Source organism: Grampus griseus, assembly GCF_964374135.1.
Source record: "Grampus griseus genome assembly, chromosome: 1".
Taxonomy (NCBI): Eukaryota; Metazoa; Chordata; class Mammalia; order Artiodactyla; family Delphinidae; genus Grampus; species Grampus griseus.
The window spans coordinates 158,640,639-158,662,065 of NC_139017.1; the positions used below are offsets into that span (position 1 = coordinate 158,640,639).

General features: G+C 55.1%; 1 protein-coding gene across 1 annotated transcript; it reads right to left on the reverse strand.

The window, feature by feature from the left end:
• Positions 1-392: 392 nt before the first annotated feature.
• SERINC2 (serine incorporator 2) lies at positions 393-20,578 on the reverse strand. The gene is made up of 10 exons (XM_082655227.1): positions 20,484-20,578; positions 13,398-13,559; positions 12,494-12,684; positions 11,956-12,035; positions 11,438-11,575; positions 9,925-10,094; positions 8,138-8,228; positions 7,701-7,842; positions 5,230-5,445; positions 393-4,060 (listed from the first exon to the last, which is right to left on the reverse strand). Exons 1-10 carry the CDS (start codon positions 20,520-20,522, stop codon positions 3,925-3,927), a joined length of 1,365 nt encoding a protein of 454 aa, XP_082511353.1. The 5' UTR covers positions 20,523-20,578; the 3' UTR covers positions 393-3,924.
• Positions 20,579-21,427: the final 849 nt, after the last annotated feature.

A 21,427-nucleotide genomic window follows, 5' to 3' on the forward strand; every position in this document is an offset into this window, starting at 1 on the left:
TTCTTCTCCCATGTGTTTGGCAGAGGAGAGAAAATTTAATATCTCAAAAAACTGTCTTGTCCACTTTTTCACTCTTATCACTAAGGAAATTCCAAGGGTTTTAGGAGCTCTGTGCCAGAAATGGGCAAAGACCAGATATATATTTGATCACAATATCACAAAGTATAATAGTGTCCATGGGAAAGAGGGAAAGAGTAAAGCAGAGGTGCCAAGCTAGTCAGATCATGGGAGCAGGGCTGAAGTCCGGGGCAGGGGCAGGAAAAAAAAAACGTCTTGTCACAATCTCTCCTGCTACTAAACATACAGGTATGTATATATAAACATATACAGTATACAGTTATTTATAAGTATACACATATATATGGGGGTGCTATACTGTCGCTAGCCCATAGTCCTGAGGAATGGAGGTAAGTTTCTCCTGTTTATTATTTTTATTATCACTAAACATCTCACATGTTATATCATTTAGAAATGTATTCAGCTGCAAGGAACTTAATGCCCAACTAATAGGGGCTTAAATTTACTGGTGTTTGTTTTCCTCACATAACAGAAGTCTGGAGTCAGGTACAGTAGGGTTGATGCAGCAGCTCAAAAGAGCACCAGGGACTTAGACTCCTTCCATTTTTCTGTACCACAATCCTCACCATGTTGGTTTCTCATCCTCAGGCTCTTTGCCTCATTGTCCCAAGATAGCTGCTGTGGCTCCAGGCATCGTTTTTGTGTTAAAATAGGAAAAGGGAGAATGAGTAGTGCCTTGTAGAAGAAAATCAGAAACTTTTCTAGAATTGCTCCTTAGCATCCCTACTTGGGTCTACTTAGCTAGAATGTTTTCAGGTACCCACTTCTAACTCTCAGGGAAGCTGCAAAGTGACAGTTGACTTTTCCCGCCTTTGTGACAGAGGCAGGAAAGGGAGAAGGGGCTTGGGAATGTCTGCTGGTTAACCACAGTGTTTGTCCCATGAAAGCACCATGTTTTACGGTTTACAAAACAGCTACTATTGCCATATTACGGAAACTGCAATTGAGGCCCAGAGAGAGGAACTGAGTTGCCTAACTTCAGGTGACAAGATAGTGGTGAGACAGCCATGGAAACAGAACTGGAGCCGAGCCCAGAGTCCTTTCCAGCGCACCACACTGCCTGTTTCCCCACGTGATCTGCAGGTCTTGCACCCACTCTGCCCAGATATTTGTTCTACAACTTTGTCCAAAGTTGCTCCAGAGCAGGCTGGGTTGAGGCTGTTGGTGGTATTGCTGCAGGGACCACAGCCCAGGTGTTGGGAAGCAGGTGTCGGGCAGCAGGTGTCCAGGGACAGAGCACAGGTCTCCGGGGATGAGGGCAGCCGCTTCCCCATTAGCAGTCCAGCAGGGAAGCCCAGCCTGTCAGCGCTGGCAGACAAAAAGAGCTGGGGTCCTACAGCCTGTCCCACAGACTGGCAAAGGAAGGGAGGTGATAAAGGAGAGTGAGAGAGAAGAGAGGGGATAGAGAAGAGGATATGAAGGAAAAGAGGAAGGAGGTGATGGAGGAAAGATGGGGGAGGGAGGATGTGTGGAAGCCATGATGCTGAGCAGCAGGGGATGAGGGGGATACAGCAAGCAGGCTGAGTGGGCTTCCTAGCCCCTGGGGGGGCAGTGGGTCAGGACTGACACCTGACACCCCCATCGACCACCAGGTACAGGAGTGTGACCACTGTCTCGCCAGAGAGAACAGGGGCTGAGGAAACACGGAGGGAGAGCTCCCTGCCTGGGGGATACGAGGTGGCTTCTCAGAGCCAAACTGGGACCTGAAACTCCTTAGCCAGCATTCAGGCTCTTCAGTCTGGTTCCAGCTTCCTTCCCTGCCAGGCCTGCCCCAGCCCAGACCCTGGCACAAATCATGCTCAGTACATGTTTGTTGAATGAATAATTGAAAAACTGTAGAGCAACAAGGATACAAAAGCAGGATAAAAGTGCCCACTTCTACAAACCTTTGAAAAAGGTTATCGGGAGCACAAAGTGGGCTTTTTCTCCCTAAAGTGAAACAAGGAGAGAAATGAAATCTCATGTGTTGCAGGGAGGAAGCTCAGGCTGCTCCGTGGAGAGGTCTCCTTCAGCTGAAAGCTACCAGGGGACAAAAGCATCCACAAGATCTGTCTCAAGGTGAGAGAAGCCTTCCTCGGCCCCTGCGCGACTCCAGGCCCCCACCCACTCCACCCTGGGCCCTGGTACCTGCCTCTAGCTGCTACACCCTCCACTTCATCCAGGAAAATTTTTCTAAAATACCCATCTGACCACGTCACTACTCTGCTCTAAACCCTCCAGGACCACCCCCTGGTCAGCTCACAACTTCACGGCCTCTCCCCTACTCAGAAACCCTCCATGGCTCCCCTCTACCCTCAGGACAGTATCTGGTCTCCTCACCACGGCCCTCAAGGGCCTGTGTGACTCAGGCCCAGCCCAACTTTCCGAAGCTCACCACCTCCTGACCCCTACATGCCCTCTGCACTGCAACCACCCTACGTTTCTCATTGGTCCTCCAACACCCTGCTCTCTTGCTCACATGCCGCGTCCTGTCCCTTGGGCGTTTTCGCTCCCCCGATCTGGCCGACTCCCACTGTCCTGACAGGGGCTGTGGCAGGCACCTCCTTGGTGCACCCGTGCACCTGTGCTGCCCCCATGACCCTAAAGCTCCTCAGAAGTGGGCTGCGTCCCTGGCCACTGCATCCCAGCCCCCAACAAACCCCAGTCACCTCGATTTCTGTTATGACCTGAGGATGGACATCACAACGTCAAGACCAGGCTCAGGAGGCCCCAGCCAGGAGCCTGTCCGTCCCCCGCACATCGCTGTGCGCCTTCAGAAATGGGTAACCTGTTTCACCTGAGCCTCACAGCAGCCTGGGTACAGGTGGCGTTTTTCCATCTGCTGAATGAGGAGCCAGGGCCCAGAGGGGAAGACTTGCCCGGAGCCCCACAGGAGCCCCATGGCTCTTGCAGTTCAGCGGATCCAGGCAGCTTGGCTGACTTTAGAGCACACACTCTTCCCCACCACACCCTGGGGCCAGAGCAGGGGCCAACGTCTACAGCAGGGAGAAGTGGAGGGTGGTGACAAGTTCTTCAGGAGGACCCTAGAGGCAGGTCAGAGGTGGGCAGGACCTCAGGATGGGCGCTGGTAAGATGGCCCGAAGACCAGCCTCTCAGCCTCCCCACGTGAGCCCCCTCTCCACCCCGACTCTGGCCTCATCACCCCGCATATGGACACTGCTCCAGGGCCCCCTTTTCTGACCCCCAGGCTCCCTTTTGCCAAAGCCCCTCCTTCCTCTATAGCCCCAGCCCACAGGCTCTCCATGGCCCAGAGGACAGAGCCAGGGCCCCTCTGTCTGACCTTCAAGGCTCCTCATGGTCTGGCCCTTCAGCCCCTCTGCCCTGACATTCTGTTCCCAGCCCCTGCACTGGGCCCAGATGGGATGGGGCCCGTGCCAAGGGGGAAGGGCACAGACATGGGAGGCACACACACCGGCTTCTTTATTGGCAGAGTCTTAGAGACTCAGTAAGGCACGGAGCCCAGGAAGGGGATGGGGTGTCCTGGAGTACATGGTCAGGAATACCCGGGCCCCAGTGCTGGGCACCCCATCGCGGTGAGCACTCCTGCTTTCTGAGCAGCTCTCAGTGTTTCCCTCCTTCAGGACCCTCTCCTGGGGAGCCTTAGAACAAGGGGCCCTTTTTTCCCAAGAGGGCAAGAGTGGGCGAATGGGGGTGAGGGGAAGGAGGAGGCAGCTCCATGGTGGGCGTGGGGGGGCAGCGGGAGGGAGGGGCCTGATGCTCCTCCTCCCTGAAGGCACTAAGAACAGAGGGGCCCAGCTCAGAGGCACGTCCCAGAGGCGCGGCGGGCGCTCAGCCTGCTGTCACTGAGCCCCGAAGCACCAGGTGGGCTGGCCGCAGGGAGCCGCCTCAGCTGAAATCACGGTTGGGCAGGAGGAGGGGGGCTACCAGGGTCCACAGGTAGAGAAGCAGCCCTGCCCAGCTGGCACAGATCTTCACCCACACGGCGGTCCACGTGCTGATCATCTTCCGGGTCTCACCGGGTCTGGAACACACCATCATCCCAGTGAGCCTGGCCCTGACGCTGTGACCTCAGTCCCGGCCCCGACCTTAGGATCCAGTTGCGACCCCTGACTTCACCTCTGGCTCTTACCCTGTAAACTCTAGCCCCATCTCTGATTTTTATTTATTTATTTATTTATTTGCGAAACGCGGGCCTCTCACTGTTGTGGCCTCTCCCGCTGTGGAGCACAGGCTCCGGACGCGCAGGCTCAGCGGCCATGGCTCACGGGCCCAGCCACCCCACGGCATGTGGGATCTTCCCGGACCGGGGCGTGAACCCGTGTCCCCTGCATCGGCAGGCGGACTCTTGACCTTGCACCACCAGGGAAGCCCTTTGATATTTTTGACACTTGGCCTTAAGACCCTACCTAGAGCTCATGGCCTTGTACCATAGACCTGAACCTGACCTCAATTCCAACCTTGACCCAAGTCCTAGGCATAATATTGTGACCTGATTCTGGTCGCTAACCTTGTGATCCTAATTCCGTGACCGCACTCCTGGTCCCTGACTTTGGGACCCAGAAGCTCCTAACTTTAGTCCTGACCTCTAACGTTGACTCTGACCTTCAATCCCATAACCCCATCCTTGACCCTATGACCACAGTTCTGATATCTCTGACCTCAATTTTGACCCTTGGCCCTGTGACCCCAGTTCTGGCCGCTAACCTAGTTACTCTGATCTTAGCTCCTTGACCTGGTCACTTCAATCCTGGCTTTCTGGACTTGTAACCCCAATTTTAACCAAATGACCAAATTTGTTACTTTATATGGCCCCAATCCCAACTCTCGACTTCAGGACTCCTATTCTTGACCCTGTGACTTTGATTCTGACCCCACACCCTACTCCTAACCCTCAAACCATGAATCCCAAATCCGACCCCATAACCCAAATCACCACCCTGATCTGTAAACCTGGTCTGCCCTGCACAGGCCCAGCCTCACCTCCCGTGATTCCCACTTCTCAGCACTTAGCGAAGGTACCAGCTACTGCGTGGACTAGGCACTGGCAGGGAAACCGGGGCACTGATGAGGCAGGCTCCCTGGAGGGTCCTAGAGAGACACCTCCATGCCCAAGTCTTAAACTCCAGTGCAGGGCTGGAGGGGAAGGGAAGTGGCACGCGCACGGCGGACATTGCGGTTCCGTCCACACACCTGTACCAGTTGGTGAGCGTCATCATGACATGCAGAGAGGCGAGCACCAGGCAGAAGTGGAAGAAGGAGTAGCTGTAGGTGACGCTGTCCTGCTCGTTGTCGAAGGCCCGGCCCTCGCAGTCCGCCACCTGCTGCTGCTGCGTGGCCTCCAGCACAGGCGGGCACTCCTCCGTCTGCATCAGGCTGTTTACCTGCCGGTGGTCCGAGGAGCGCAGACTGGGGGAGGCGAGGGGAGGATGTGCGTGTGGCTGTCAGGCCGTCACCACTGAGGTGGGTGGGTGGGCAGTGCCAGGAGGCCTCACGCACCACGGCATTGGCCATGATGACCATGGGCACCAGGGTCCCAGAGCCTCGGGAGCCGGCGGCCTGGACGTTAGGCCCTGGGCCCTGGAGTTAACAAACTGCCTTGACTCTCAACTCTACCCCTACTCCCTGTGTGACCTTGGGCAAGACACTTAACCTCTCTGAGCCTCTGATTCCTCGTCTGTAAATTCAGAGATAACAGTACCTCCCTTATAGGGTTGCTGGGAGGATTAAATGGAGTAATGGTGTTTGAAGGCCCAGCACTGTGCCTGGCACAGAGTAGAAACCAGATAAGCGGCCCCTGTTATTTTGGTTGTTTATTTGCCATCTCCACAAACACGTGTTGAGAACTTAGTACCGCAAAGGATCGTACCAGGTACTACATTCATTAAAAATATTCATAAGAATGCTCATTTGCTGGTACATTTGTTTACCTTTTATTCATTTTAGCTAAGTAGCATTACCCACTGCCTCCCCTTTCTCTATGTTTGTAATAAAGAGAGAATAATAGTAATGATTTCTGTCATTGCTTTTCTACAATGAGGTCTTGATGTTTTTAACTACATTTAATAGTTTGAGACACATATACAATTTTGAAGATCCAACTTGTATCCTGAAAAAAGTGAACAAAGGCCTGGATTCCAGCCCATTCCATCCAATTGAAAAATCACCCCTTGCTGAGCTTCAGTTGACCCCAATCACCAAATACTGTGCTGATATCTAGTGTACATGAGCCTAGATCTGGGCCATCCAGCTGGGGGCAAGAGCGATCATCAGTGGTCCCTGCCCTCGTGGCTGTTTATGCTTCCTTGCTTCCTGGGTTTTAAGAACTGTGCTAAGAACAGATGGGATCTGTGGGCTCTCCAAGGTGCAGCCCAGTGACTGAAGGCCAGGGAGGTGTATTAGAAGCATCAGGAAGCACAGCTCTGCGCCCACGCTGGGGATGGGGAGGGATAGAGCTCGGGGGCAGGGAAGTGAGCTCCAGCACCACGGCCACTGTGCGCTCATGGCCTCGGACAAGTGGCTGCTCCTCACCAAGTCTCAGTCTCCTCATCTGTAAGATGGAGGTGACGTGGGCCCTTCCGGGTTGGAAGAGAAATCAAAGGAGAGGACAAAGAAGAGAGATGTTTGTGAACTGCCCCAACTCCACTAGGAGAAAATGTTTTGAAAAAGGTGAAAACAAAACGAAATGTGAAACAGCCTCAAAATGTTCTAGCCCAGGAGCCTAGAAGCAGGTGTGCTGCTTACAGGCAAACGGGCGCTGCTCAGGAAGGGTGACTAGGGGAGAAAAGATCAGGGCGGAGGTGCAGACACACAAAGTGGCACCTGGAGAAATGCCAGGCCGCAGGGAGGCAATACCTGAGTCTGCCAGTGTCAACAACAAGTATACTTGATATTACCGTCTGGTGACACAAAACAGCCACTCCCAGCCACCCAGCTGTGCAAATATTAATAGTTCTCTGCAATAATGGCAAACACTTATTTGGCACCTACTGCTTGCCAAGTTCTTTTCTAAGTGCCTTGTACATATTAACTCCTCATAACCCTTCAACAATCCAATGCAGTAAGTAGTATTTTTATTCCTGTTTTACAGATAAGGAAACTGAAGCACAGAAAGGCTGAGAGACTTGCCCAGGGTGCCAGGCTCAAGTCCACGCTGATAAGCACTTGCTAAGACCCCTTCAAGAATGTGCTCTTAAGAGCACATGTGATCTTAAGAATGAGCTGCTTTTTCTCAAGGGACACTGTGGGGTCACAAGCCACCCTGGGCATTAGAGGTTATCATCCTTTAGCTGAAAAGGACGCTGAAGCTTGGAAAGGGGAAGCGGCCACACACAGGTGTGAGTGATGGAGCCTGGACCCGCTGGCCCCCGTCCAGGCTCCGGCCCTGGCACCACAGCTGCCTGCACACGGCTGAGCTGGGCACACGGCAACCCGGGCTCAGGAGAGGCCTTGGGCCAGGAGGCAGGGCTCAGCCCCACCTCCGCTGCCCAGTCACTCTGTGCCCTCTGAGGGGCTCAGTTTCCCCGCCAGCGCAGTGCCGGGGCTGGATGTGCTGCCTGTGGAGGCGGCTTCCAGCTTGGTGTCCCAGCGCCCATATCCTCCCGTCACTTGTGCCTCAGGGCTCCCAATCACGATTCCTTCCCAGAAACCAGGCCCCACCCTACCTGATGAAGAGGGTGCACAGGATGAAGACGATGAGACCCACGATGCTCGGTGCGTCCCACCACTGGGTCTCGTAGCCCTCAGGGCCTGCCAGGACCGTCCCATTGTCCAAGTGGGTCAGCAGGGTGGGGTTGCATTTCCTGTCTGGGGAGGGGAGCATGGTCACCCTCAGCCCACGCAGGCCAGGTCTGTAGCCAGGGAGCCCAGAGGATGGGCTCAGATGGACAGCCAAGGGACAGACAGACACACAACCAACACTCAAGTCCCGGCGACAGCACGCAGCAGACAAAACAACAGAGACAGCTCCAGGAACAGATGGGGTCCTCCCACCTCCCCGAAGGACTAAGTCTTGGAATGGGCTGGGAATGTCCCCGTCATCTTTGAGGGTCCCCAGCCCAGGAGGAAGACCAGGCCACCTGGAACCCAGGCCTCTACTCACCGGGGACGTTGGATAAGGCCAACCAGGTGACAAACATGGTGTAGAGCGTGATGACCGAGGCCTGCAGCAGACCCGAGTTGGGCTGGGCATCCTGGCAAGGGCAGCCCACAGTGTGACTCCTGCCAAACCTGGGTACACCCCCCCCACACCCAGCCCAGCCACGCCCGACCGGGGGACCTCAGAAACCCCCACCACCCTAGGGCCATCCCACCCCACACCCTTTGGGAAAACATACCACCCGAGCCACCCACTGCCACCTCGCCCACCCAAAGGTAGAGTCCTAATTTTTTCTCTTAACAGATTACCCGACTTGTTCCCCAGCTGAGAACCCTTCAAGGGCAGCACTTCTTCACACTCTGAATTAAAGCCCTCCTTCGTTTACCCCATCTGCATCTTCATCCGACAGCCCTCCCTGCTGACTACTCCCCAAACATGGTGGTCACCTCTCTGTCCGTGGAACCTGCCAAATCCTCTCCAACCTCAGGGTCTTTGCACTCGCCCTGCCCTCTCCCTGACATATTCCTCCCCCACATCTCTGCACCAGCAGTGTCTTTATATTCAGGCTTCAGCTCAAACAGGACCCCCGCAAAAGGCTCTGAAAACCCTGACTGCAGCAGACCCCGGCCCTGCCTGCCCACCTCCCTTTCAGCCCATACCCTCTTTTATTTTCCACATAGCACTTATTCTCCAAAATTACTTCAGCTGGCCTCGTCTCCTGTCGGTTGTTCCTCCCCACTCCTCACCACACAGACACGCTTGAAAATATGAATCTGAACTCTATGATTAGGAGCACCGTCTCTGGAGCCAGTCTGCCTGGGTTCAGATCCCAGCTCCACCCCTTACTAGCCGTGTGACCTTAGGCAAGTCTCTTTACTCCTTTAAGCCTCTGTTTCCTCATCTGGAAAGCGGGGATGATGATGGTGCAAGGACTAATAACATGACAGATGTCATTAACTGTTAGCTATTATTATTCCTCCTCTTCCTCACAGCTGTATCCCCAACATCTAGAAGAGTGCCTGGTACACAGTGGATGCTCAAGAGGTATTTGCTGAATGAATACTGATTTCTGTGTGACCTGGAACAGAGGCATCACCCTCTCTGGGCTTCCGTTTTCTTACTGGGAAATGGAAGCTCTGGCCAGAAGGGAGATTCCCAACCTTTCTGCTAAGGACCCCCAAAGACTATCTAAGCTACCTCTGAAACACCTGGTGGGCTGATATCCCAAACTGTGAAATACCACTGGATTCTTCTGAAGAACAAGTGATTACCTTGGGAGCGCCCACCCATCATCCCAGATAGTCTGGGATTGGAAACTGTGGAATTGCACCTTCTAACACCACTTCTTGAGGTGTCTAGGAATCATCACTCGGTGACCCTTCCTAATGTTCTCCTGATTTGCATGAAAAAAATGATGACATCAAAATAATGATAACAATAGCCAATGTCTGATGGATATGCCAGGCACTGTTCTCAATGTTCATTGTTCTAATATCTATATGCCAGGCACTGTTCTAAGTGTTTATAAACATGGTCTCAATCTTGAGAATAACTCCAAATAGTGTTACTATTCCCATTTTACATTTGAGACGGAAGAGGCACAGAGAGGTTAAGGCACTTCCCCAAAGACAGCCAGCATCTAAATGCGAGTCAAGACTCTGACCCAGGGAGGCTGACTTGGGAGCCCACACTCTTGGCCCAAGCCTCTGTGACTGACAGTCCTGGCCCCAGGACCCCAAGGTTCCTACAAGAAGTCCCACACACCGAGGAGCAGAGACAGGCAGGCTCACCTGGACCTTGGGCAGGACAGCGACTATGGATACGCAGAAACAGAAAATGAGGTTGAGGCTGATGAAGATCTTGCCCTCGTAGCAGGCGCCAGGCTGGGTGTAGTAGATGAACAGTAGTGCCACGGCCACGACTGACAGCGCGTAGAAGAGGAGGGTGAAGAAGAAGAGGCCTGGCAGGGCGGGGCAGCGGCAGGTGGGTCAAGAGGTGCAAGGACCCCCATCCCTTGTCGAGCAGTGCACTGGGTCTCAGGCCCCAACTTCCTCCTCCAAGGAGTGTCTACTAAACTTCAGTCCCTGGGGGCTTCCCTGGTGGCGCAGTGGTTAAGAATCCACCTGCTAATGCAGGGGACACAGTTCGAGGCCTGGTCCGGGAAGATCCCACATGCAACTAAGCCTGTGCACCACAACTGTGAGCCTGCGCCCTAGAGTCCGCGAGCCACAACTACTGAGCCCGTGCACCACAACTACTGAAGCCCGCACGCCTAGAGCCCGTGCTCCGCAACAAGAGAAGCCACCACAGTGAGAAGCCCGCGCACCGCAACGAAGAGCAGCCGCCACTCACCGCAACTAGACAAAGCCCGCGCGCAGCAACGAAGACCCAGCGCGGCCAAAAAGATTTAAAATAAATAAATTTATTAAAAACAAAAAAACTTCCGTCCCTCACCCAGGCTTTGTGAGCTCCTGCCCCACCCTGAACTAAAATGATTCACTTGCCGTAAAAAAGGTCACCATAAAAATAAAGACAACGAATAGAGGGGACTTCCCTGGTGGCGCAGTGGTTGAGGGTCCGCCTGCTGATGCAGGGGACACGGGTTCGTGCCCCAGTCCGGGAGGATCCCACATGCCGCGGAGCGGCTGGGCCCGTGAGCCATGGCCGCTGAGCCTGCGTGTCCGGAGCCTGTGCTCCGCAACGGGAGAGGCCACAACTGTGAGAGGCCCGTGTACCGCAAAGAAAAAACAAAAACAAAAACAAGAGAAGCCACGCCATGAGAAGCCCACACACTGCAATGAAGAGTAGCCCCCACTCGCCGCAACTAGAGAAAGCCCGCAAGCGGCAACAAAGACCCAACGCAGCCAAAAAAAAAGACAATGAATAGAGAACAATCTCTCAAAAAGTGAACTAGATGCCTGGTGATCAGGAAGGTGTGAAAATCAAATCAACCCTTAAGAGTGCCTTTCTTCTTGATCAATTCAGAAGAACTGAAAAGGGACCCGTTCTGCCACTGGGGTTTCAATGACCAGGTGTCATTCGTGGCTCGCTCTGCAGGGCTGGCTCAACCAGATCCCTCTGAACTCTCCAGTGCAGCTCTCATCTGACCCCACCTCAGCCACCCCGGGTCAGCGGGCCCCTGCCACACACCCTTCCCTCCACGTGACACGGACGGCTCAGGTCCTGCCCTTAGGAGGCAGCTCGAGATGCCCTCCAGGCCGTTGTCCAGCTTCAGGGACCACCCCCCCGCCCCAACTCCTCAGGTAGCCCAGCCCCCTCACGAGGCCATTGGGTGGCACTGACCTGCATACCAGGCGCGGGAGTCGCTCTTCTCAGCCTTGTTCACCCACCGCTGGTTCCAGGAGTGCGCAAAGTCGATGAACAGCAACAGCTGGATGAGGAGGAAGACGAAGGAGCCCACGACACCAAAGTAGAACCAGACTAGGCAGGCAGAGGGGAGGGAGGCAAGGGGGTCCAGCCATGGCGCAGCAGCCCCTGGGTCTGGGTCTCTTCTCACGCTCACTTTTATACATTCAACAGTCATTTGTGCCACACCCTGTACTGGGGACACTGAGAAGCAGCAAAGTCCCCGCCCTCAGGAGCCCCTGGCCACGCACAGAGATGCCTTGTGTCAGGGTGTGGGTCGGGGTCAAAGGGGGTCCCCCCAACCCCGAGTTGCCCAAAGGCCATGTGGCCAAGCACCAGAGTCCTGTTCTCCTGGGTGGGAGGCAAGGACCCAGCCAGTAGTCTGGGGTCTGTGTGCTGGGGGCCAGCACGCTCACCCTTGGTAGCCCCCATCCCTCCCCAGCAGGGCCACCTACTGTTGGAGAAGGAGCCGTCAGGGATGTAGAAGGCGCCCACGGTGATGCCCACGAAAACCAGGAATTTAAAGAACCAAAACCTATGGTGGGGAAAGGGGGAGGACAGACAAGAAAGCTGAGTAGGGGGAGAGAAGAAGGCTGGACCCCCAGAACCCCAACCCTGAAGAGCAGGTACTGGGAGAGGTGAGAGAGACTTCCTGATGGTCTGACAGGCACAGAAAATCTGTCCTGGCCCTGGAAAAAGCCCCGAGGGGCAGAGGGAAGGACCAATGATGGGTGAGGACGGTCACCTGGGCTCTAACCCCAACTGTGTCACTAAACTGGTGTGCGGCCCTAGGGATGCTGTTGCCTTTCCTGAGCTTTGCTTCCTCATCTGAGAAATGGGAACTACTAGATGAGCCGACCTCTGTGCTGTGCCCTCCTGGCTTCAGCGGCCCCTGAGTCGGAGGGTTAGGGTCTGGAGATTGCTGGAGACAGGCCGAGGATAGGGAAAACCACAGCGGGAGGGGCCCAGGGTGCAGGTGGGACCCCTCCTCACCCATTCTGGATGGCAGCCCTGGGGTCCCGGCTGCTGCGCACGCAGATCATGAGCAGGGAGAAGAGGAAGAAGAAGGCCGCCATAGCGAAGCACATACGGTAGACGGCACGGTGGCCGAGCAGGGAGCCACAGTCGATGTGGCCCTGCAGGGCGACGGGGGACCCGGCCACCTCCTCACACACCCAGGGCAGCTGTGGAGACAGACAGAGCAGCTGGAAGACCCCACCCCACCCAGAACCCGGGCTGACTCTGCCCAGGCCGCCAGGCAGGAGGCTCTCCCAGGAGGGCCACCCGAGCCTCCCACTTCCACCCATGGCCCATCTCCATTTCCACCCACCTCTGCGGCTGAAGCCCTATGAGTGAGCCCCCCAGGGACAAACAGAAGGCATGGCACGGTCCAGGGCAGGATTTCCCAAAGTGCTCTCCGCCCACCAGCTACATCAGAATCCCCGGAGGTTCCCCTCTCCTACAGAACTAGAGTCTCTAAGGCAGGGTCTGAGATTCTGCATGACTGGCACACTTCCCAGGGAATTCATGCTCTGTACACACTAGTATGTCAGAACCTCTGGCCTAACTATCCCACTGGCTATGAAACACTGAGATGAAGGGAAGACTTAGGACCCTCAAACTGGGCTCATGCATTAAAGTGGGGAGAGCTTACCCTGGGCCAGTGTCTGGCAGGGATGGCGATAATGATTCATGACACTTCCCAAGGGGACCAAGGCTTATGAGAAACAATAAGGCTCAAACCCTCCTCCCAATATGAAGAAACGACCCTCCATCGTCAAGCTTGGATCATCGGTGCGCTGGCATTCCTGCCCACCTCTTGATCAGCTGGGCCCCCAAGCCTGGGCCCCCTGGTAGCTGAGCCTTTGCCAGAGGCCAGGTCCCGCAGGTGGCTCACCTTGTAGAGCTGGCTCTCCACACTGGGACTCAGCATGATGACGGACACCAGCACCCCCAGGAAGAGGAAGGCCGTGAAGATGAGGCGGCTCAGTGTGGAGCTGTGGCTGCAGGGGCAGCAGCTGCACAGGATGCAGGGGGCAGAGCCGCAGAGGCAGGACGCCTGCGGGGAGGCCAGGATGGCACCTTACTCTCCGGTCTCCTCTCCCCTTCCCCGCCCAAGCACGCAGCATCCACCCACTGCCCGCTGCCCGCTCAATATCTCCAAACCTACGCAGAGACTGCCTGTGCCACACCACGAAGGGACACCTCTTCCCCAGATGTCACGCCATCTAACTTTCAAGCCCAAGGGAGAGGCCAAGGAAACCAAGGCTGGAAGAGGCTGGGTCCCACAAGGACACACAGCCAGTAAGCAACGGAACCCAGATTCAAACCTGGATCTATCTCAGGTGTTACTGTGGCTTCGGCGAGAGAGCTGGGGTCACAGTGCTTCTTATTTAGGAGGAGGCAGAGTGGAAAAAAAAATCCGGAAGGCCAGCTCTTTCACTGATTAGCTATGTGCCCTTATACAGCTCACTCAAGCTCTCTGAACCTCAGTTTCCTCTTCCATATAATGGGAATCCTAACAGTACCTGCTTCTCACATCGCAGTTCTAAGAATGAAATACTGTAGGGATTTTATTTTATTTTTTAATTTTTATTGTTTTGGCAGCGCTGCGCAGCACGCAGGATCTTAGTTCCCGACCAGGGATCTAACCCGCACCCCCTGCAGTGGAAGCGCAGAGTCTTAACCACTGGACCGCCAGGAAAGTCCTGTAGGGATTTTAAAGTGTAACTCCCTGGGAATTCCCTGGCGGTCCAGTGGTTAGGACTCCGTGCTTTCACTGCCAACGGCCCGGGTTCAATCCCTGGTCGGGGAACTAAGATCCCGCAAGCCTCGCAGCACGACCAAAAAAAATTGTAACTCACTCAGGTTCCCTTTGTCCCTTCCCTGCTTTATTTTTCTCTGTAGGACTTACTACCACCTGATTGGCTTCACAGTTTACTCGTGTTGCCGGCCTCTCATTGCTAGCGTGCAAGCCCCACCAGGGCAAGGGGTTTTGATGTTTTGTTCACCATGGTATTCCCAGGGGTGGGAACTGTGCCTGGCACGTCGTCGGGAGCTCAGTGACTATCTGCTGAACAAATGTAAAGCGTCTGGCATCATACCAGACGTATGTTAAGACCTCAAAAAGAGCAAGCGCTGATAAATCAACATCTGTTGAATGAATGGAATGAAGAATGTGGGTGGCTGTGACTTCCCGCTCTGGGGCTGCACCAGTTTGGGACAGCAGAGGCATCCAGCCCTTTCTGTCTCCAGCTCCTCTGCCCTCCGTCAGCCCCTCCCTCCCTAGGGCTGGCTGAAATCACTTAGGGGCTGGTGATGCCACGCCTTTCGCAGCTGTAGACTCATCCCTTGGGAGCCAGTTCTCCAGCCCAGCCTTGGAGGAAGTGGGCCCACATCCAGATACATCTGGTTCACTGTTTCTCTTCCCTCAAACAGCCCTGATTCCTCATTCAGGTATTTAAGAGTCTGGAGGGCAAGAAAGACACAGGCTCTGCCATCCTGGAGCTTCCAAGGGCAGGAAAGATACTCAGCAAGTCATTACACCCGTCATGGTGAGTGTGAAGAAGAAAACATACGTGCTGCCATGAGAGTGACCGGCGGGGGCCTAGTTTAGATTGGGGGTAGTGGGTTACTTCCTGGAAGAAGTGACACTTAAGCTGAGAGCTGAACAATGAGGATTCACTCTTCTGACCAAGGGGAAGAACGAGTGTTCCAGACAGAGGGAACGGAGCCTGAGGCAGCTCTGGGGCGGACAGGAGCTGAGCGTTGGAGGAATGGAAAGAAGTCCCTATGGCCAAAGCTTCATAAGCAAGCGAGCGGTGAGGTCGGCCAGGCTGGCAGAGCCCGGCAGCCATGTGCAGGATCCTCGTGTTCATCCCACGAGCAATGGGCATCCACTGCCATTGGGCATCACCTCTCAAAGCCGGAGGGACAGGAACAGCCTTATGCTGAGTGACCAGCTTTGTGGAGAGCAGGCTGAAAAAGGGCCCCTTGCTCCTCGGAGGCCCCGTCCCCTGCTTTCTGGACTGGTCACAAGGGGTAGAGCACACTCTGCTTGAGGGGCAGCTGCCCTCCCGTATCCCCCACACCTCTCCCCCAGACTGGAAATGCCCCTGAGAATGCTCCTTCTTACCCATCTCTCTCACCCACAAAGCCAAGTAACAGCACAGTTGCTAAGTGAATGCCGAATGAAATTCTCCCTCATGGTCCAAATCATCCAGCAATTTCTGGTTGTATCTTGCAAACCCCACCCCAATCCTGACTCCTGTTCATGGCTACCTTGGAGGAGGGCGGGGGCGGTGAGGAGATAAGCAAATGCCAGAAGAAGTGTTTTGTAAACCGTAAAGAGCATTCTGAGATCAGAGAGATTAAGAAACTTCCCAGAAGTCACACAGTAAGCGAACAGCAGTGCTGAGATTCAAGTAATAACAGTAACAGCTTCCCTTTATGACGAGTTACTTGTCCCAGACACTATGATAAGGGCTTTGTCTAGATTAAGCCTCACGGACACTATGAAGTGTGTTGTAACTTCCCATTTACAAGTGGGGAACTGAGACTCGGAGAGGTGATGCGGCCAAGGTCACACAGCAAGTGAGCTAAGGAGCTGGGATTCAAGTTCAAGTCTGTCTGCACCAGGGCCTGCTAAGTCACTGATGGCACTCATTAAATTTCAAAACAGCCCAGCGATGAAAACAATCCCTCCAGTGCCCAAGAAAACCAAGGGAGGCCAACAGGTATGATCTCAGGAACCAAGTGCCCAAGTACCCAGGTCAGGGTCCAGCTCTGGCTTGATACCATTTCAATTTGAGACATTTGAGACACGAGAAAAGCTGCACACTGCAGTCAGGCAGCCTGGCCTTTCAACTCACTGTGGTTTTTGGAGATCAGAATCCAGGTATTCCTGATACCTGAAACCTTAGGATTTCCAAGGGCCTGGCTGGTAGCCAGAGAGACCAGGTCAGGGAGAGAACAATACACACAGCCCCCGCCCCTGCTTCTGGAGCCTCCTTGGAGTTGTTCATACATTCTTATCCCCACTCCACCTCTGGGGATCACTCCTACCACAACCTCTTCCTATAGAAATACCAGCCCACGGGAGTAAAGGCAGACACGTGCGCACACATGTACACAGGGAAGTCCACTGTGACACTTCCCACGAGGAAAATAATAGGGGAAAGCTGAAAATAACTAAATATCCATCATTACATCGTGGTACATCATGGTACATCATGATCCCTAAGAGGCATCTCTCTGCTGAATGGAGCAGATGTGCTGGGAACACCTAAATGGGCATATACAACTAAATATAGTTAAATATAAATTATACCCCGATAAAGTTGATTTTCATTATCAAAAAATAGAAATGTTAAATTCAGAAAAAAACTAAAACAGGCACGAAGGTTTAGGTTGTATGAGCTTATTAGACTATCAGGAAACTGCAGATGACCTCATTGCCCAACACCAGGGGACAGCGGTGGCCCACTGACTCCATGGAATGTTATAGAGGCTGGAAAGATGAAAGCCACTAGACTGACAGCAACACAGGCTATGCTTGTGATGCAATGTGAAAGGCCAAGGCAGACTACAAACTGTTCCCACACTCAGATTACAACACCCCCTCCACAAATGCACTCAGGGGAAAGGCAGCAATGGAAAAGCACCAGAAATAAGAGCGGGGGAATCTTAGCACCAGCCAGGTTCTCAGAATGGAGAATTCAGAACTCAGGAGCCCGGGGTCTGCGAGTCTTTACGCTGCGAGGTTCCGTGGCACCCCATAACTGGCCGAGCCACCCTAGCACTAGACCAAACACAGGAGAGAAGAGGTCAGCCCAAGACTACTCAAAGCATACTTCCTTTCCCCACGCAGTGTGAAGAGGAGAGGGCCCTGTCTGGACTCTGCCACCAGCTGGCAGTATGACCTTAGACAAGTGGGACTCAGTTTCCTCAGCCATAAGATGGGCCTCTGGGCAGGGCAGTGAGGTGGCTTGGAGCCCATCAGACAGCCCTGGGTTTCACTAGGTTCCCCATTCCTCGAAAGTGGTCTCCAGCACGTTACCACTGGCGGGAGCTTACAGAGCAGCCGCCGCACGCCAGCTTCATGCTAACTAAGTCTCACTGAACCCTCCTGACGTGCTGAGAGGCAGGTGCCGTTGTTCTCGCCACTTTACAGACAAGGAGAGAGGTCCTCAGTCACGCCGCTGAGAAGAGGCCAAGCCAGGACCAAGACCAATGGGTCTGAGCCAAAGGCCTTTCACACTCCCTCGACTGTAGAAGGTCCTCCTTAAATATCTGCTGACCATCCAGCTCACCATGTGCTGGCTTGGCTGGCGACTCCCATCCCTAGTGGGTCCATCTCATCTCCTCCCAGCCAGGACTCACCTTCAGCCCAGTCCAAATGCTGACCAAGAGAGCGACTTTTGTCCCTTTCCTGCCGTGACGCATTTGCATCTGACCAAGAGGCAGACGCAAATGCGTCACGGCAGGAGGGACAAAAGTCTTCCCCACCGACCCATGTATGCCAAAATGTTCCCTCTAAAGATGCCTGGCAACCCCCCCTTAGAACTTCACTCCTGTGGGGCAACGTCCATTGAAACAGGTTGTTATTGGTATCCAGTAGTGCCCAACTGTACCACTTAATACTGTGTGGCTGTGGGGAAATCATCTTCCCTCTCTGATCCAGCTTCCTCAGCTGTGAAATGGGGATAATATTAACTGCTTCATTGGGGTCATTGTGAGGATTAAATGAAAGGGTACATACAAAGTGCTCACTACACTGCTGGGCCTGGGCTACCACTGGACAGCTCTGGGCTGTGAGCTCTGGGCCTACAGTAAGCACTCAGTAAACGGCAGCTATTGTTCATATCATGATCTGTAAAATAGGATAACTATGTCATGGGGTTGGCGGGTGGGGTGCGTAATGAGATGGCAGGGGTGAAGGGCTCGGCACAGCACCTGGCATGCAGTAAGTACTCAGTAAATGTCAGAGGTCAGAACGCCAAGGGGAGGCCCCTGCCCCGAGGGGCAGGTCCCTTGCAGATATTAGATACTTCCTAAGCGAACCTGCCAATTCCACTCTGTGCCAACCCTATCCCTCAGCATCCAGGATGTGAAGGGAGGGAAGGTGTGGGCAGAAGCCTAGACTAGGAATCAGATTTTAATCCTGACTGTGCAGTTACTCCTCCTTTCACTGTGCAACCTTAGGCAAGTCAGCTAACCTCTCTGGGCTGCAGCCTCCTCATCGGTAAACTGGGGGTTGGAGCAGGCCTGTCAGGTGCCTTCTGACTCAGCATTGTAGGCGTCTGACTCAGAGACCAGCAACTGGCTCCAGAGGGAAGTCTCCACCCACCTTTTTAAGATGATAATAACAATACCTCCTATTTGGAGCACTTACTCTAACAGGGCGGGGCACTTTTAAATCTTCCCAACAGCATTATGAGGGAGGTAGACAGGGAGACAGACGCACAGAGAAATGGCAGGTCTCCCTTCAACACTCCCCCCATCCCCAGGATAGCCCAGCCTGATGGAATTCTGGTCAACTCCAAGGAAACTCTCCCTCCCCCATCAGGAAGCAAACCCTTTCTGGCCAGAGCCCTAGCCCAAACCTTGGTTTCACTGGGCAGGCAGGGATCTCAGGGACCAGCTCTTGATTCCCCCTCCCGTAGGTGTGCGCGCACGCGCGTGCACGCGCACACACACACACACACACACACACACACACACACACACACACACCCTTCACAGATGGGGAAATAGAGCCCCAGGGAGGACAAGAGTCCAGGAACCCACTATGCAGCCTCTCTGTGCAGATATCTGTCCACTCCTACACCCCCATCCTAACACACTCGCACAAATCAGGGACAAAGGAAACTGGGATTTCAGCAGCCACCAGACTCCCCCTCCTGCCTCTCTGCTCATCTTTTGTGTGGGGCAGAGGGGGAGGGGGCTGCCTGAATGAACCTCAGATTTCATGAAGGGAAGAGGGAAGGGAGAGGGGGCTGGGAAAGGAGAAAAGAGAAGGGGCCTCCCAGCCGGGGTCTGGCGGACGCTCCTCCCCTCTGCTGGCTGCTCCCCAGGTCCCCGAGCAGACGACCAGGTCTCCCCCACACACCCCAACCTCCCTCAGTTCCCGGGTTTTCCCACCCAGAGCTGGGCCGATGGCGGTGGTAACCCGCACCCCTCACTCAAGACCGGCTTAGAAAAGCAAAGGAGGCCTCCTCCCCTCCCCCAACTTCGGCTCTGGGGCCCAGAGGGCAAGCGTCTGGGGTTCATTGGGGAAGTGCCCAGGAATTAGCCTGAGCCAGACTGAACGAAGCAGAGACAAGACACAGAGAGACTGACAGACTGAACGGGCAGACAGACCCCGGCGGACAGACACGGAGCCGTCTAGACAGACAATGACAGATGGAGAGGCTTCAGACGGACAAAGACAGTCGGACAAACGAACGGACAGATATCAGACACATACAAATGGACAAACTGAGGCAGACGGGTAGGGACAGAAAGACCAACTGACAGAATGCCAGAGAAACAGAGAAAGACACACGGCAGAGAGGGACAGGGACCGGCAGGCCACACAAAGAGAGCGTCCGGGAGGGAGACCAGAGGCGCACTGCCAGGACGACTCCAAGCTGAGCCAGCTGGGGCCGCAGCCGCCCCGGGCTCTGGGCCTCAGTCTCCCCAGTTCCCTGGAGGGGCGCCCGCCCAGGATACCCCCTCCCCCGCCCGAGCGCGCCCCACCCCCGCCCCCGCGGTAACCCGATCCCCGGACACCAGCTGTCCCCGGCGCCCGCGGGCCCGGGATGGGGGCGGGGGAAGTCGGTTAGAGGGGCGACCCGAGGGGCGAGGAGGCGGGATGCGGGCCCAGAAAGACAAGTTTGGAGGAAGGCAAAAGAAGAAACTATTTGGAGGAAGAAGACAGGACAAAAGTGCGAGGCCGAAGAAGGGGCAGGCGGCGGGGGCGGGCGCCGGGGGCGGGACTCACGCAGCTGAGCAGGGAGCAGGCGCCCAGACAGGCCCCCATGTCGGCGGCGGCGCGGGGCGCAGGGCGCGGGCAGAAGGGCGCGGAATCCGGTCGGGCTCCTGGCGTCGCGGGGTGGCCCCGCCCTCAGCCCCGCCCCGGCCCCGCCCCGCCCTACCTGCCGGAACCGCTCGCCGCCTTCCGGCGGCGCTCGGGACCTCCCGGGACTCACCTGGGCCAGGTGCGGCAGGTGGGACCCTAGGGAAACTGGAGGTACCGGGGATTCCAGCGGCCGCGCGAGCCGTGCAACGGGGCTTGTGTCCGGATCCAAAGTGATGGTTTGGAAATAGTGAGACCTGGGTTCGAGTGCCGACGAGGTCGCAATGCGACCTCACAACACTTCCCCCGGACCCCCACCGCAGGGGACAGTAGCCAAGAGATGGTCACCCCTGACTCCTCGGCGCTTGGCACGGAGCCTCTGCCCAATACATAAGCGTTGAATGATGAATGACTGGACAAAGAAATGGGCAAGTCACTTCACCTCTCTGAGCCTCAGTTTCCCCATCTGTAAAGTGAGGGTACCTACCTCAAAGGGCTGGTACAACACATAGGAGATGCTTGCCAAGTGTGAGCTCCCTGTGCCTGTTACTCCTAAGACCCCGCCTCGCACTCTTTCGTCTGTCCTCCCCCTCTTTCGTCTGTCCTCCCCTCCATCCACCTGTTCTTTAAGCTCTACTGACTCCTGTCTTGGGCCACATGCTCCCCAGAGCCACCCGGCTCATCGCTCCAGGGATGCCCGAACCTGACCCCCAGCTAAGGAGGTCAGAAGGGGTGGGTGGGTCACATTCCTGCCAGACCGTCCCCTAGAGGTAGGTGGGAGAGACCCAGAAGCAGGGCTCTGTAATCACTCTCGGTTCACCCTCCAGCCCGCTCCTCACTCAGCCGTAGATGGGATAATGTTAGGGAAA